The following is a 17,929-nucleotide window of genomic DNA, read 5'->3' as shown; positions in this document are numbered from 1 at the left end:
CTAATTTTGTTCTTTATCTGGTTCATGTAGCTAACAGCCAAACATACTGACTTACCGTCAACCTTGTCCATATCTAGCAACTTTTTGTTAGGTGAAATTTTTTCTCAGCTACACGAGAGTTATATATATATATATATATATATATATATATATTGTATAATTTTTCAGATTCGTTGGATCTAAATAATTGAATGCTTGCTCTTCTGCCAAGCACGATTCTCTATACGTGTTTTTAATTTTACAAATTTTTTTGGTTCTAAATAATTGAATGCTTATAAATTGATCAGTAAACTTGCTCTTCTGCCAAGCAGGATCCAAACTGTGGTCCTTACAAAATGAAAGAAGATGATGCTATGGTTTATGGAAGACCTTATCTCACATCCGGTTCATCCGGATTTGCATTAAATGCAATTAGTAGGGCGATGAAGAAGCAACTAAAGGTGCTCTTTTTTCTTTCTCTTGGTCCTTTTTCATCTAGTATGCAGTATAGAAACTCGAAATCGGTATAGTGGATCCCTCACATTTGATCCTGAAATAAGGAGAAGGAGAAGATTATGTACCACGGCATAACCCCTCACCAACAGGCGACAAATATTGATGATGAAGAAGCCGGTGTTACCAATATTGATGATGGTAGTTGAAAGCCCTCAAGGGTGGGGTGAGACCTCCAAGGACCTAAACAATGCATAAACAAGGAGTTGTTTTTGTTCTGCAACTTCCATGACTATAGGGAAGGGTTTGGGTGCAATCGGTAATGCCTCCGGCAACTCAGTGAGTTTTCGAAACACGGGAACTTGAAAGATCTGGTAGGGAACTTCAGCGTCGTATAACTACAATAGAGATACAAATTTTATCCGATCAAATCACAACCCACCTTTGTATAACATGACTGTGGTGGTGGTTGAGATCCAATGTACTCCTTCCTATCAAACCCTTCCACAAATTTGATACCGTGTTTGGAAAACTCACTGAGTTGCCGAGGCATTACCGATTACACCCAAACCCTTCCATGAAGTCATGGAGAACAAGAACAACTCCTTGTTTATGCGCAACGCAGGTTTAGGTCCCACCCACACTCTTGAGGTAAATATTGGTAACACCGATTTCTTCATCATCAGTATTTGTTGGTACCTGAGGGTTTATACAGTGGTACATAATTTTCTCCTTATTTCAGCATCAAATGTGAGGGATCCACTTAACGATTTCGAGTTTCTATACTGCAAAATCTCTTCCACTTATCATTCAAGCAACAAGTGGGAGAGGTTGATTATGGCAGAAGAATCAACATATTACCCTTTCTTAGGAAAAGCTGAGTTTGTGGACGGAGTTATTTTTTCTTTCTCGGCCGGCGGAGGTTCGTCTACTCTCTATATCACCTCCTGTGCTACTTTTCATATTTGGGGTTCCGGAAAAGAGTCGTTGAGGTGTCTGATGATATCAGATCTCTAACCCTCATTAGTTCCCGAGTATGCACTCTTGACATCACCGGACTCGACTGTCAGCTTTTCGTCTACTAAGCTCCTGTTGTGTTGCCCGTGCTTAATTATGTCATAGGTTGTAGATAACAGTACTTGTAGGTTTTTATTATCAGTCCATTTTAATTCCATTCTTTTGATTATGTAATCTATGATTCTGAACTACCTTTTCAAGTGTCTCCATAAATTTTGTTATTCTCTGAAAATTTGGACATCATTATTTTTTGAGAAGAGTATTATAATTTTTGTTTGAGAAGAGTATTGGTTGGTGGCATGCTATGTATCCATTTATATGGTGTAGATTATCATGGTGTGTTTGTGTTTATACGAGATAAGACAAGGAAAAAAAATTTCTTAGTTTACAATGAAAAAATTTAATAAATGACAATTTATTTGTATGGTTTTACAAATATAACTGTATTCAAACAGTACAGGTGAAGGAGTCAATAAACTTAAATATTTATAAAATTAAAAAAAAAAATAGTATTCTACAAGTATGATTGTTAATTGGGAAATGTGGTCTTACCAAATATCTAATTAGCTAAAATAATTATCGAGAAATGAATTCTACACTTTCGGTCCAAATTGCCTTTTAATCACTTTTGAATTTTTTTTCCACCTAAACCCTCCATATTTAATTTTACCAAAATTTGTCCAATAAAATAAAATATTATGATTAATTCCTGATTTTCAATTTATATGTATATATATAATAAATAAACCCTGAAGCTGTTATAGGTTGAAGTCGTCGAAACGGTCACAGCGACAAGAAGCAGATGGGGGTATTTGCCGGAGGTATCCCGGCGAGAGAGAGCGTGGCACATCCGGATTGGGTTGTGATGTGGACGCCATCACCGCCGACAACACCATAAACTGAGTATCTAGGACTTGTTCAGTGATATGGATTTTGTTTTATCAGATTCGTAGATTAATGAGTATTTTTAAATTGCAAGTATTATACATAGAATGTTCTATATTTTAATTTGGATCGTCTGTAATGCGTTTTTCCCTCTCATTGCTCGGGTAGTGGGGGTTGATGGTGGCAGTGGTTGTTCACGGATTCGTGTCGGTTTGTCAGACTCGGTGAAGGAATTTAAAGGAAGTGAGAGTAGTGGCGGCGGAGGTGGTGATTGGGTGGTGTTTTTTTGGCGATCACACAACTTTGTGAAATTTTCTTCATCGGTGTGTACATAATTTTTTGTTGCAGCTTTCTTTATTGATTTCGTCACAAACTGCCATAGTCAAATCCCTAACTAATGGGATATATAGGTCCTGCTTGGAATGGAACTCTCAAAACAATTTTATGTTTTGGGAGTTACAAAAAACTGTTCTTGAAAAAAAATGATCTGTTAAAACTAGAGTTTTAAGAGTAGCAGTTGTCTAAGAACAACTCAAAGTTGTTTTTGCTATTTTGGAGAACATGCTGAGCTTCGCTCGTTTAAAACCCTCCCTAGACTTTCTCTTTCTACCTTATCTTCAACCACATATTCTTTTCTGAACTTGCAACCTCTCTATCTTACGCTTCTCTAGCTTATCTTCAACATCTTCTCACTTCGATCAAGAATCTTGTTTGGTGGTCGTCGATCGATCCCTGCCTGTTAAAGATTTTTTTGGCCCTTTTTTTAAACACAAGAAACCTCTCATCTCTCAGAGATCTTGTTTCACCCTGCCTATCTCTCAAATTTGTCGCTGTGGTGGTATTGGGAGCTACTCTGTACAATTTTTGCTTCTGTACAATGTTCCCTTCTCTTAAAACACATAATATAATCACTGGCCTTTAATTATATATACATATACATATATATAGCTCTGATTATTATTATTTTTATTTTATTATCGATTTTATGGGGCTTGGTTTGCTTTGATTGGATTTGATTGCAGGGGGATTCAGATTTTCTTAGTTCTATTTTTTTAGATGTGGGCTTTGATTGTAAACATTGCTCCTTTGTCTCGTGAAAAGAGGATTCTAAGGGAACTTCTTGTAACAAATAGTTGGTTTAAAATTTTTTATTTTTTTTAAAAGGCCGCAACCAGACGAATTTTTGTTTTCTAAAAAGTTCTATAATTTTTTGTCTACCTAATGGGTTGTTTCTGCTCTCTATTTCATCTTCTCTGTTTTCAGTTTCCTGTTCTCATTCTTTAAAAACTATTTTCAAAAATTATTTTTGAAATTACATTCAAAATAGAGAGAGAATTTTGGTAAAATTAAACACATACTCCATAGTATAAAGAGAGAAAGAGAGGTGAGTCTCGTGAGAAGGGGTGGGGTGAACGGGGAAAGAGGATGAGAGGGGAATAAATTTAATATTAGATTTATATTTTTAATTGAAGAGCGTTTGGGTAAGATAATAATAAAAAAAGGTGTTGTTGAGGTGTAACCTTGTCTCAATTGTCTTCATATTTGATGGATGTATAATTTAAATATCCATGATTAAGGAAAAATTGCTAAATTAACGCACTATCTTATAAGATTGAGATAGGTTTTACAGATTACGATAACAATTAAAGATTGAGATAGATTCTACAGATTACGATAAGAATTAAAGATTATGATAAGGATTAAAGATTACGATAAGGATTAAGTCTACAGATTACGAGAATGTAACTTTACGTGACATTCTGACCTAAGCCCTATAAAGAAGGCGGGCTAATCAATGTTTTGAGGTACGCAATAAACCCTGACTCAATTTCTTGATTTCTCTGAAGAGATTACTTTGCACACTGACTTGTTCGTCGGAGCCTACTCCACCGGTAACACACCGTGTTTGTAGGATCACCTTTTCTTCTCTCTGTTTAGGAAGTTAGATCAGATCCGGGTTGCGCAGAATCCATCATCAACAGTTGGCGCCGTCTGTGGGAACGATTTTAGTTCTCTAAGCAAAGCATGGTTCGATTGCGATCTAGTTTGGCTGCTGGCGAGGACGAAGCATTGCAGGCTTCTGATGAAGGGGACTCGATGGGGTAACCCCACGTCGTCCCAAATGATCAGGAACGTGTCACAGCCTTGGAACAACTGGTGAACCAGTTAGTCCAGCAAAATGCGATGATTCTATAACGCTTAGCCGCCCCCAACGAGGAGAGAAACACCCAACAATGACTCCCGTAGGGTTGCCAACGACGTTAAGCTTAGTCAAATAGGGGGTCAACAAAGGAGCCATCACCATCGGTCCCCTGAACGGAATATCACCAAGCTCCGTGGAGATACTTCTAGTTATGTTGGTGACAAGACTGAGGACGCCACTCATTTCGATCCAGAGATGCAGGATCTGAAAGCTAAGGTTAACGATGTCATGCAAGCAATGAAAGGGAAGGGCCAGGCTGCGGTGAACGATATGGTGCAGAAGACCAACCTAGCTTTTAGCCCAGCTGTTATGAGTTGCCCTCTACCTAGCAAATTCAAGATGCCAACTCTTGAGAGCTTCGATGGGACGCGGGACCTTCTCGACCATTTGGAGACCTACAAAGCTCTTATGTATTTGTAAGCCGTACCGGACGAGATTATGTGCAAGGCTTTCCTTACCACATTAAAGGGTTGGGCTCGTCTCTGGTTCAATAAATTAAAGCCAGGCTCCATTGAAAACTTTGAAGAGTTGAGCAAACAATTCACAGGACACTTCATTGCTGGGCAAAAGCATAGGAGACCAGCAACACATTTACTGAATGTGAAACAGCAGAAGGGAAAGCCTCTTCGTGATTACATAAGTTATTTTAACATTGAAATACTGCAAGTAGAAGAGGTGGACGACAAGGTTGCCCTCACAGCCTTTATGGGAGGACTACGAACTTCTAAGTTCCTATTGTCCTTATCAAAGGAAGCCCCTACGAGCATGATAGAGTTAATGGTTAGAGCGCAAAAGCACATGACTGCTGAGGATGCAATGAATGCACGAAAAAACAAAGATGGTGAAGATAAGAGGTCGGATAAGAAGAGGCCAGCACCTAGCACTAGGGAGGAAAGGGAATCGAGGTACAAGAAATTCTCAAACAGCCAGGTTGATAGATCGTCTCGCCGTCCAGTGAGCCCAGGTAGGTATAATAACTATATCCCCCTAAATATATCTGTAGAGCAAGTCTTTCTGTAGATTTAAGATGACGCATCATTAAAATGGCCGCCAAAGCTAAAAACTGATCCAACAAAGAGGTCTCGAGATAAATACTGTAGGTTCCACCGAGACCATGGACATAATATAGAAGATTGTTTCGACCTCAAAAACCAGATCGAGAACCTCGTTCGTAAAGGTCATTTACGCAAATTCACGACTGGGAATGGAAAAGGAGGCTCCAACCCTGCCCGAGAGGGCCGAGATGATCGCCCTCCTTAACACTAACCAATGGGTGAGATCAGAGTTATATTGGGTGGTTTCGTTGGTGGTGGGGAGACGAGTTCGGCTTGGAGGGCTCATGCCAGGAGAATTCGGAGTTTTTCAGAGGTGAATGAAGTTAGAGCAACAAGTCCTCCAACAAAATTACCGCGAGTTGAGGAGCTGGTCATAACCTTTTCTGAAGAAGATGACAAGGGAATTCACCAGCCCCGTGATGACCTTCTGGTAGTTTCCATGGTCGTCACTAATTTCACTGTTCGTCGAATATTGATAGACAATGGTAGCTCGGCTGACATACTATTTCTTGGGGTGTACGACAAATTGAAAATCGGCCGAGAGAAGCTCCGACCTATAAAGTCACCACTGGTGGGATTTTCAGGCGACAACGTATATCCACTGGGGGCAGTTACCCTTCCAGTCACTGTAGGATCCAATCCAAAGCAGGTTACTGTAATGATGGACTTTGTAGTGGTGGACTACCCATCATCATCCAATATTATCTTGGGAAGGACAACATTGAATGCCATGAAAACAATCATTTCCACTTACCATTTCCTGATGCGTTTCCCAACTGAATATGGTATGGGAGAGCTAAGAGGGGACCAAACAATGACTCGAGAATGTTATGTCGTCTTTCTCAGGAAAATAAAATCGCAAGAGGCACTTACGATTGAAGGACTAGAAGAGAGAGATATGACAGATTTTCATAGAGCGGAACCTACAGAGGCGCTATAAGAGGTCATCCTTGGTGATAGTAAGCCTGAGAAGAAAGTGAGTATAGGGTTTTTACTCCCCCCAGGTATCAAAGATGAACTTACTCAATTCCTCAGGAAGAATCGAGACGAATTTGCATGGGCACATGAAGACATGCCAGGTATAGACCCCACTATCATGGAGCACCGCTTAAATGTAAATCCTAACTTCAAACCTGTCAGACAAAAGAAGAGGACTTTCGCTCCAGAGAGGAATCAAGCTATATCAGAAAAAGTGGAAAAGCTCTTAAAAGTTGACTTTATTCAAGAGGTGTACTACCCCGACTGGCTGGCAAATGTGGTCCTAGTGAAGAAGGTAAATGGAAAGTGGAGGCTATGTGTGGATTTCACTGACCTTAATAAAGCTTGCCGAAGGACAGCTTTCCTTTCCGAAGAATCGATATGTTCGTTGAGGGGACGGCTGGACACGAACTACTAAGTTTCATGGATACATATTCTGGATACAACCAGATATCTATGTACACCTCAGATAGAGAAAAAACAGCCTTCATCACTGATAGAGGTCTGTACTGTTACAAAGTAATGCTTTTTGGGCTCAAGAACTCTGGTGCAACATACCAAAGGCTAGTGAATGCAATGTCTAAGCACCAAATTGGTAGAAACATGGAGGTATACGTTGATGACATGTTAGTGAAAAGCCTAAAAGCTGAAGACCATTTGACTGACCTGCAGGAGACCTTCGAGGTACTTAGGAGGCATAAGATGAAACTCAACCCCAACAAGTGTGCCTTTGGGGTTTCCTCAGGAAAGTTCTTGGGATCTATGGTAAGCAGAAGAGGAATTGAGGCCAATCCAGAGAAGATCCGAGCAGTCATTAACATGAGATCGCCAAGATAAACCAAGGATCTACAACGACTAACATGGAAGATTGCTGCCTTGAGTAGGCTAATCTCTCGGTCAACTGACAGGTGTCTACCTTTCTTTCGTGTGCTAAGGAAGGCTTTTGAATGGACCCCAGAATGTGAGCAGGCGTTCAAAGAACTAAAGCAATACCTTAGTTCTCCCCCACTACTGTCTCGAACCATACCGGGAGAGGAAATATACATATACCTTGCGGTCTCCATGATAGCTATCAGTTCAACTTTGATACGAGAAGAAGAAGGGGTCCAAAGGCTAGTGTACTTCGTGAGCAGAGCACTCAGGGGTGCGGAGGAAAGATATCTAATGATGGAACAGTTGGTCTTTGCTTTTGTGTCCGCTAGGAAACTGAGACCATACTTTTAAGCGCACACGATAGTGGTGCTAACAGATCAACCCCTCCGACAAGTCCTACACAACCCAGAAAACTCTGGTCGACTGATGAAGTGGTCAATAGAGTTAGGAGAGTTCAACATTCAGTACAAGCCAAGAACAGCCGCAAAGGCTCAGGTGTTGGCTGATTTCTTAGCTGAGTTTACTCTTCCAGAAGAGGAGCAACAACCCCAATTTTCGACAGAACCAGGTTCAAGTGAGCAGATGGACCCAGGAGTAGTCTGAAACTTGTTCGTAGATGGGTCATCTAATGTTCAGGCTAGCGGAGCTGGGCTTGTTCTTATCCCCCAGAAGGAGAAAGTATACAGTATGCACTTTGGTGAGTACGAAGCCTTGATAGCAGGATTAAATGTGGCAAATGCCCTAAGGGTTGAGCAATTAAAGGTGTACACCGACTCCCAGTTGGTCGCTGGACAAGTTCAAGCGGAATATGAGGCAAGGGACGAGAAGATGAAGAGTTACCTATAAAAGGTAGAGGAATTAAAGAATCACTTCCAGAGATTCTCAATTCATCAAATACCACGAGAAAAGAACGGGAAGGCAGACGCCTTAGCCTGGCTAGCTACTGCATTGGAACCTGAGATTAATAAGACTATACCACTGGAATATTTAGAAGAACCATCTATATCTCAGGAGAGACAACTTGACGTGCAACAAGCAATATTGAGTGTGAAATGGGCAGATCCTATCATTAGATATATCATGGGGTGCTACCAACAGACTGAGCGGAAGCTCGAAAGGTTAAGATGCGGGCAGCTAGGTATACCCTTATCAGAGGGGTGCTCTACAAGAGAAGCCTCTCCATGCCGTATTTACGATGCGTTTTTAGCGAGGAAGCTGACTACATTTTGAGGGAGATCCACCTAGGAGTTTGTGGAAACCATACTGGGGGTAGGTCACTTGCTAACAAGGCCATCCGACAAGGATACTATTGGCCCACCATGCAGATTAATGTACTTAACTTCGTTAAAAAGTGCGACAGGTGTTAACGATTTGCTAATATCTCGAGACAACTGTTAGAGGAGTTGACTCCCATGTCAAGACCATGGCCATTTGCTCAATGGGAAATGGACTTGATTGGCCTTCTCATCAAGGGCAAAGGGCAAACTAAGTATGCCATTGTTATGGTTGATTACTTCACTAAATGGGTAGAAGCTAAGCCTCTGGCCAGGATCACAGAGAATAATATAAGGAACTTCGTGTGGAAGTCAATAGTTTGCAGATTTGGGACAGACAACGTAAAACAGTTCAACAACTCTGACTTCAAAATTTTTTATTCCGAGCTCGGGATTCAAATTCATTTTTCATCGCCAGGACATCCCCACGCGAATGGACAGGCTGAAGTCACTAATAGAACAATCCTTCAGATGATCAAGACTTGACTCGACGCTTCAAAGGGACTGTGGCCTGAGCAGCTGCCGAGTGTTTTATGGGCTTATTGTATTACTGTAAGGACTCCCACAGGGGAAACTCCTTTTCTTTTAGCGTTTGGAAGTGAGGCAGTAGTCCCTGTAGAGATTGGCTTAACAAGCTTTAGGACGAAGCACTACGAGCCTAAGCAGAATGAAAGGGAGTTGGAAGCAAGCTTAGACCTGATCGAAGAAAGGAGAGACCAAGCTCAGATTAGGATGGCTGCTTATGAACAGAAGGTTTCCAAGTATTACAATGCTCGGGTCAAGCCTAGGAGGTTCTCAGTAGGAGATTTAGTACTCCGCAAAGTTACTCAAGTAACTAAGGATTCAACCATAGGGAAACTTGGTCCTAAATGGGAAGGGCCTTACAAAGTTACACGATGTCAGCGACCAGGAACATATTGGTTAGAGGACTACGAGGGAAAACCACTGCCTCACCCATGGAATGTTGAGCATCTGAAGAAATATTATCAATATTCATGTTAAATGGATAAGCTGAGTATAATTCCTACTAATCTACTTCCCTTGTTAAAGGGTGAGCTAGATGAAGCTCATAGTAATCTACTTCCCTTGTTAAAGGGTGAGCTGGGTGACGCTCATAGTAATCTACTTCCCTTGTTAAAGGGTGAGCTGGGTGACGCTCATAGTAATCTACTTCCACTGTTAAATGGTGAGCTGGGTGAAGCTCATAGTAATCTACTTCCCCTGTTAAAGGGTGAGCTGGGTGAAGCTCATAGTAATCTACTTCCCCTGTTAAAGGGTGAGCTGGGTGAAACTCATAGTAATATACTTTCCCTGTTAAAGGGTGAGCTGGGTGAAGCTCATAATAATCTACTTCCCCTGTTAAAGGGTGAGTTAGGTGAAACTCATAATAATCTACTTCCCTATTAAAGGGTGAGCTGAGTGAAGCTTGTATTCATCTACTTACCTTATTACAAGCTACGTGAAACTTGTCTTAATCTACTTTCCTTATTAAAGGGACGAGCCGACTAAAGATGTCAATATGATGAAGTATTAAATTACATAATGCGACAATCGCAATGGCAAAACATAACTGTCCATCCTACTCATGAACCCTACAAATATAAATGGAAACTAATTGCAACAACAAATAACGGCAGCTTGCCACATAACGATAGGCTGTTAGCATGCCAGCTTGCCAAATAACGGTAGGTTGCCAGTATGACAGCTTGCCAAATAACTGTAGGTTGCCAGTATGACAGCTTGCTAAATAACGGTAGGCTGCCAGCATGCTAACACGGCAGCTTGCCGTATAACGGTAGGCTGCCAGCATGCTAGCATGACAGTTTGTCGTATAACGGTAGGCTGCCAGCATGGCAACTTGCCAAATAACGATAGGCTGCCAGCATGGCAGCACGGCAGCTTGCCACATAACGGTAGGCTGCCAGGCAGCTTGCCAAATAACGGTAGGCTGCCAGCATGCCAGCACGGTAGCTTGCCACATAATGGTAGACTGCTAGCATGGCAGCTTGCCAAATAACGGTAGGCTGCCAGCATGCCAGCACGACAACTTGCCACATAATGGTAAACTGCCAGCATGCCAGCTTGCCAAATAACGGTAGGCTGCCCGCATGCCAGCACGGCAGCTTGCCACATAACGGTAGGCTGCTAGTGTGACAGCTTGCCAAATAACAATAGGTTGCCAGCATGCCAGCACGGCAGCTTGCCACATAACGGTAGGCTGCCAGCGTGACAACTTGCCAAATAACAGTAGGCTGCCAGCATGCCAGCACGGCAGCTTGCCACATAATGGTAGGTTGCCAGCATGGCAGCTTGCCACATAACAGTAGGCTGCCAGCGTGTAATACCCCTAATTTTAAAAAGGATAGTCTCGGCATTTTCAACATATTTATTGTATTGCCTTTTAATTTATTTTATTATCTTTATCGCATTTTTATTTAAATTGATTATTTGAAATTTGAATTAAATTGTTTTATGTGATTATTTGGTTTACTTGTTGTTTGCCTATGTGTCATGTGTTTTATATTGAATTAAGTGTTTTTAATTATTTAATTGGGTTTTTAATTGGAATTAATTAGTTAAGCGGATTTAATTATTTAATTGTTTTTTATTTAATGATGTGTTAAGTTACAGTTAACTTTGGGGTTGGAAATTTCAAATTTAGGTAAGTCGTAACAAAGGTAGTTTCATGGGCCGACTAGGTTTAGAATTAGGGCTCTGTCTCTGATTAAACACGGATTAGGGTTTATGTTTTTACGCCTATATATATATGGTTACTCTGTATCAAGGGTTGGAAAAAAAAAACCCTATTCACGTACCAAAGATACAGAGAGGGAAACAGAGAGCAGTTGTGGGGAAAACAGAGTGAGGCTTAAGAGGAAGTGTACAGAGAGGACCAAGGAGGTATTAGGAGGCTAGACAGTGTTGCAGTGGTTACCGGACGTTGGGAAGACGGCGACAAGTTTTGAGTCCAAAACTTCAGGCAAGTTCTTTTCTTCCTCCTTCCCGTTGGCCTGTGTTCTGTGCACCTAGACATACTCTAGGGTTCTAATGGATCAATAATTGAATTAAACATGTTTTTATATGTCAATCTAACCTTATCTTTGCCTTGAATGAATTCGGTGATGGTTTTTTAAGTTTATTACAGTAGTTGTTTTCCTAAGCGTGATTTGTCTGTGGAACTTGTAGTTTTTGTTTTTGATTTCAACTGTTGTAAACACTCCATGGGGATTATATTGGACATAGTTAGGACCCTTGGGAACAGTCTAAAACTAAATAAAATGGATGGGAAGCGGCCGGCGTTGAAGAAGAAGGTCGCAGAGGTCACAGACGGACAGACGGCTCTCAGAGAGGGAGAGAGCCGGCTCCATGGAGGAGGGAGCCGGCTCCCCCCTAGTGTAGAGCCGGCTCTAGGAAGTGTAGAGCCGGCTCTACCCAAGTAGAGCAGGCTCCAATAAAAAATTGGAGCCGGCTCCCCTTTTGTGCATAACCTGTTCTCGCTCAGTTTGCTTCCAGAAGGTGTTTAATGCACTGTTTGAAGCTGTTGTGTGTGGGAACTGTTTAAAAAAAAAATATTGGGACTTGCCATAGTGATTAAAAAGTTAACTTTGGGTATTAAGAGGTCTTTTAATTGATTAAAGTTTACCTCTAAATTAACGGAACAAACTGTATAAAATTTATGCACATTGTACACGATTAAGGGATGGAAGAAGACTTAATTGCTCAAGCTTATTTTTAAGCATTCCAGTAGGATCTAATATGTTTATAAATTGTTCTAAATACATTATAGGGTCATTGATGTATTGAAGTTGACCTATGCATGCTTTGGAGGCTTATTGTTGAAATAGTAAATACTTTCTGCAATGATATGGATTATCGTTTGGACTTTTAATTGCTAGAACATCAAATATCTTCCTGCAATTATTTGGATAATGTTTTGGAATGTAATTTACTAAATTATGATTTCTATATTGTAATTGGCATTGATATGGAGGATTATATGCACCGGTATGGGACGGTGGCATATTAGGGATGGTTTAGCTTCAAAACGCTAAGACCTAACCTAATGGATTAATGGAATGGATTGTAAGATATCGAATCCTAATTGTGACTAAGTCAGATCAGCTGTAACCAAGTTGGATGACTTCCTGGATTAACGGATGGTAGTTAAGTCATATCCACTGAATAAGTTGAGTGACTAACTAGTTGGTTTATTGTAAGTCAGTTTAATAAATTGTTAAACTGCTTACCCTGGATTTGGACGGATTATATATATATGTTTATGGTACCACGAGTTGAGCTTGAGTCTCAGACTTGTTGGTTAGGGTGCGTATATGCAGTGGATGCGTAGCTGGTTATAATAGGTTGAGGTGTACCCTGTTAGGTCTAGGTACTCATGCCCACCTTTGGGTGCGTATTCGCATGTTGCCTTCTATTCAGGTTGAGACCCCTATTATAGATTAGTGAATGTCCCTTAGTGTGGATATATTTATACGTATGGACTAGATAGATATTGTGAGGTGTCTACGGTGTATCTGCGTATCGGGTCACTGTATGGATTGCAGTTAGATTAGAACTTGCTCGTGGGTCTGACCCACTCCTTTATTATTCTTTTCAGGTACAGGACGGTTCCAGCCTTAGAGCTTGATCGTGCTTGTCGAGGACAGTCTCACTTTCATCTGATTACGTAGGACTTCTCTCGATGTTTCTAGTATTATCTATTTTCAGTTTCATTCTCAGTTGAACTTTTAGTTAGGGGTCCATCAGTGGATTCCCAAGTTGTAACTTTGAAGTTTTGGAGGATTGGAGTTTCAATTTTCAGTTATACATGGAGGATTTTATAATTAATGTTTCTTTCAGTTTTATTCTATCTTTATTGTTCTTTTTGTCATCTGTGTTCGTTTTAAAATACTTTAATTGTTTGATATTCTCTCGGGTTTGGGCCTGGGCCTGATCAACCCGTGTCTCGGATCCGAGGGGTATCACACAGCGTGACAGCTTGCCAAATAATGGTAGGCTGCCAGCATGCCAGCATGGCAGCTTGCCACATAATGGTAGGCTGCCAGTATGGCAGCTTGCCACATATACGAGCTGCCAATGAGGCACTACGACCCCGACTGTATTCGCAAAGTGGTAATATAGGTCAGGCTAATGGACAAGGCTCTACAATTCTAACTATATATTATTTATTTTGGAATTAATGTTCCAGTGGTTTGACAAGCAATACTCCGAAATGGGGGGCAACTGATGGATGTACAATTTAAATATCCATGATTAAGAGAAAATTGCTAAATTAACGCACTATCTCATAAGATTGAGATAGGTTTTACAGATTACGATAAGGATTAAGTCTACAGATTACGAGAAGGTAACTTTAGGTGACATCCTGATCTAAGCCCTATAAAGAAGGCGGGCTAATCAACGTTTTGAAGTACGCAATAAACCCTAACTCAATTTCTTGATTTCTCTGAAGAGATTACTTTGCACACTGACTTGTTCGTCGGAACCTATTCCACCGGTAACACACCGGTGTTTGTAGGATTACCTTTTCTTCTCTCTGTTTAGGAAGTCAGATCAGATCCGGGTTGCGCAGAATCCATCATCAACAATATTATTTGTAATACATTTTGTTAAAGGAATATTTTTTATCCATTCTTTTTGGATATGTATTTGTAATATATCCAAAATAAGTTGTCATTTATAATTTTTTTTTATTAATATCCCGATTCAGATTGTAAAATCTCACAATCTTAAGATCACATAAAATTTTGATTTATGTTATGATCACATAAAATTTTGATTTGTATTTAAATCAATCTAATCAATGTTGTCGGACTTGTGTTTTACAAGATCTTTCCCCAGTGGCATTGATTGGGAGAATTTTTACTTAACTAATTTAACTAAAAATTGAGTGATTAAAGATAAAAGAAAAAGATGATTAATAAAAAAATACAATGGAAATAAGTACCAAGGTCTGGATTCCACCACTAATTATAGTAACTCGTATTTTCAAATATAAATTTATTAAATATCCAATTTAATTCACACATTCATTATATGATATTTTCGTTTAAATTCATAGATGCTGTATCATTGGTCAGACATAGATTTAATTAAATATATATTTTCTTGTTCATGAATCACTCTTGACATCACGGGACTCGACAGTCAGCTTTTCATCACTTCTTGCTTTGTCAGTTTGTCCCCTCATAAGATTTTATCTGTTGTATATCCATATTTATGTACATGCATGAAAAAATATAAGAAAAATTACATATAAATGAAGTCAAAGTTTCATATTTACTTAGAAATTGAGTCAAAGTTTCATATTTCTCTAAAATGGATTGTTGAGGTGGCACATGATTTTTTATTGTTTAAAAAATTATGGTGCCTAAAATGCCCTTCCCTAACAAAAAAATAGTACCTTCAGTTTAAAAAAGTAGTATCTTCACTTCAAAAAAGTAGTACCTTCGGAGAAAAAGTAGTACCTTCGTGGGTGTTTAAAAAACATGATACTTGGACGTCAAAAAGTAGTACCTTCAGTTCAAAAAAGTAGTACCTTCGAAGAAAAAGTAGTACCTTCGTGGAAGGGTATTTTAGGCACTATAATTTTTAAACAGTAAAAAATCATGTGCCACCTCAGTAATTCATTTTAGAGAAATATGGAACTTTGACTCAGCCTCTAAGTAAATATGGAACTTTAACTCAATTTATATGTAATTTTCCTAAAAATATATGTGTTATTGTTGGATAAGAACAAAGAATCAGACAACTTGCGGAAGAATCAATTTATGTACTTGAGCCGATTTAGGAGAGCGGTAAAGTTGTTCACTTCTTTTTTCTGAACTTTTGTATACTAATACAAAAGTTTCTCAAAAAACATTGCAAAGAGGCCAATATAATAAATTAATAATAAGCTCACTTTTCGGCTACTCAACGGATTAGCTTTTGATTCGGGTCCAATCCAATTATCGATTGAATAAAAAACTCGGTACCTGCATAATGATCCAGATCTGGGACAATTGCTACATTAACAAACCAAATATGAATTAAAGACGATTTAATTAAAATCGAATTAAATCAAAATATATTTTATATGTATGTTATATATATTAATTATTTAACACTAAATTTACATATATTAATTATCTTACACTAAAATTACATATATTAATTATTTAACACTAAATTTATTTAGTTGCATAACTATATGATGTAGGATCTTATATATTAACAACACTCCACTCCATTTAATGATTAGATTTCAATCCGAATTTGATAATTTATTAACTAAACAAATCAAATATGAATTATAACAAATAACCAAAGGTACAAAGTATGATATATTTCCAATGGAATGGTCAAGGTGCTACTAAAAAAGACAATAAATAAATAAAAATAATAAAAAAATAGAATGGTTAAGGTAAAATTAAGGGTTAATTACACTGACACTTCTTTAGGTATCGGTTAATGCCCCTCAAATACAGGTCAATGATATTTTGGACAATAACACCCCTAATGTTTCAAATGCCATATTTGAAATTAATTATTTAATTCAATTAATTAACAAAATATCACTACTTTGAATTGATAAAACTACCATTCCTCTCTCTTTACCTAAATCTCTTAACCTTTTTTTTTTTTGGGTTGCTTTTTGTTTATCCACCGGCTCCCTCTCTCTCACATTTCCCCTTCTCCACTGTTAATCTTCTTTCTCTTTTCCGGTTACTCATCCCCAATACATGCTTCTGATATGTTAGTGATGTAACGACTTAATTCCACTAGATTCAGATTGCTAACCGCTTACCCAACCCAAAGTCATCCAAGGGTAACACGGTCATTTCACTTTAAATTAATACTTTAAGGCCAAACAAGGTTAAAATAGTCCTTTAACACATATTTACATAGTGATTTACAACCCCCAAAAGGGTAAAACGATCATTTGTTAAGGTCATTCAATGATTATGATGAAGTCTGGGGGTAATATGGTCATTCTCGTGGCTAAAATATAATTGTTGTGTTTTAGTAGGTCACATAGTGTGTAATAATATCCCTAAGTGAGTAGAAGAGGGCAAAAATGGATAATAAATTACAAAGGAAAAATAACAGGAGTGGTCGACGCCTAACGAATACATGTTGACTGGTTTGAGTGAATCGGTCAATGTAAACCTTTTCACGTTGACCGGTTGTGCTGTGTATAATAGAAAAATCTATTGTTGAGATATCGGTCGACGTGTGGGTACTTATACGTCAATCGAAACTTCCCATTTGATCCTTAATTTGGTTCAACCAATTTTTGTTCACAACTACCCCACAATACAACCACTAAATACCACTGAAATAATAATATAACACCATTGCACGTATACGTGCACACACACACACACACTACGTTAATATAATTTTAGGCCTATCCACACCCACATGTAATGAAATACACAACTATATCCATATGTGAGGATTTAGAAAGATTAAATTTAATTACATCCCCAAAATATGTCAAAATATATTCAAAGGATAGTCACTCATTATCATGGTGACAATTACAAAATAATACAAGTTTACTCAATTTATTATAAAATAATACATGGATTACTAATGAAACAAAAATAATGGATTTTTCAACATTGACTACACATGTGGAGGAACATCGTCGAGTACCTTCTTGCCGTGACCTGAAAAATAATAAAGAAAATGGTGAGCACGGAAGCTCGGTAGAAGTTGCCTAAGGCGTCAACTTTGGACTCCCTTGAGCCACATAACACATAAAAGGGATAAAGGAGAACCGGGATCCTGTATCGGGGTTTTCATCACATTTATGTCACAATTAACATTTTCATCAACGTCATTTATACCATTCAATACAAATATGCATGGAATGCAATGCAATACGTAATACTCCCTTAACTTGGTCTCTACAAACTCTAACTCGCACCGAAAATCGCTAATTGACTTTACCGAGGCGAGATTGATTAGTTATCTCTAGCCTCTAAACCGATGACCATTTGGGGCTTAGTAATCAACTTTACGCATTCTAAACCGGCACACGCTCCCTCTAGGTCAAATTAGCACCGGACTCATGAAATCTGGTTCTTTTTTATAAAAATCATTTCAATATCCTTTCTCATTTCCTTTTTTTCCCCATGCCATACATGTGCATCAATTTCATCATTTGACTTCATTTTCATCAACATAGCAACAACAGAATAACCATA

General features: G+C 38.9%; 1 protein-coding gene across 1 annotated transcript; it reads left to right on the top strand.

Moving 5' to 3' along the window:
- Positions 1 to 4,975: 4,975 nt before the first annotated feature.
- Positions 4,976 to 5,797, top strand: LOC132269670 (uncharacterized). Its single transcript, XM_059770922.1, has 2 exons — positions 4,976 to 5,501; positions 5,565 to 5,797. Exons 1-2 carry the CDS (start codon positions 4,976 to 4,978, stop codon positions 5,795 to 5,797), a joined length of 759 nt encoding a protein of 252 aa, XP_059626905.1.
- Positions 5,798 to 17,929: the final 12,132 nt, after the last annotated feature.

Source organism: Cornus florida, unplaced genomic scaffold (genome assembly GCF_030987335.1).
Source record: "Cornus florida cultivar Cherokee Brave unplaced genomic scaffold, ASM3098733v1 CherokeeBrave_3.0.0_Hap2_Chr08, whole genome shotgun sequence".
Lineage (NCBI taxonomy): Eukaryota > Viridiplantae > Streptophyta > Magnoliopsida > Cornales > Cornaceae > Cornus > Cornus florida.
The sequence above is the reverse complement of the archived record's forward strand: the minus strand, read 5'-3'. Positions and strand labels throughout refer to the sequence as shown.

Excerpts from the sequence above, each read along its gene's own strand:
- LOC132269670 (XM_059770922.1), top strand. The coding sequence starts at position 4,976 with ATGTGCAAGGCTTTCCTTACCACATTAAAGGGTTGGGCTCGTCTCTGG. Across the intron at positions 5,502-5,564 it reads TCGCCGTCCAGTGAGCCCAG|ATGACGCATCATTAAAATGG; the intron begins GTAGGTATAATA and ends TGTAGATTTAAG.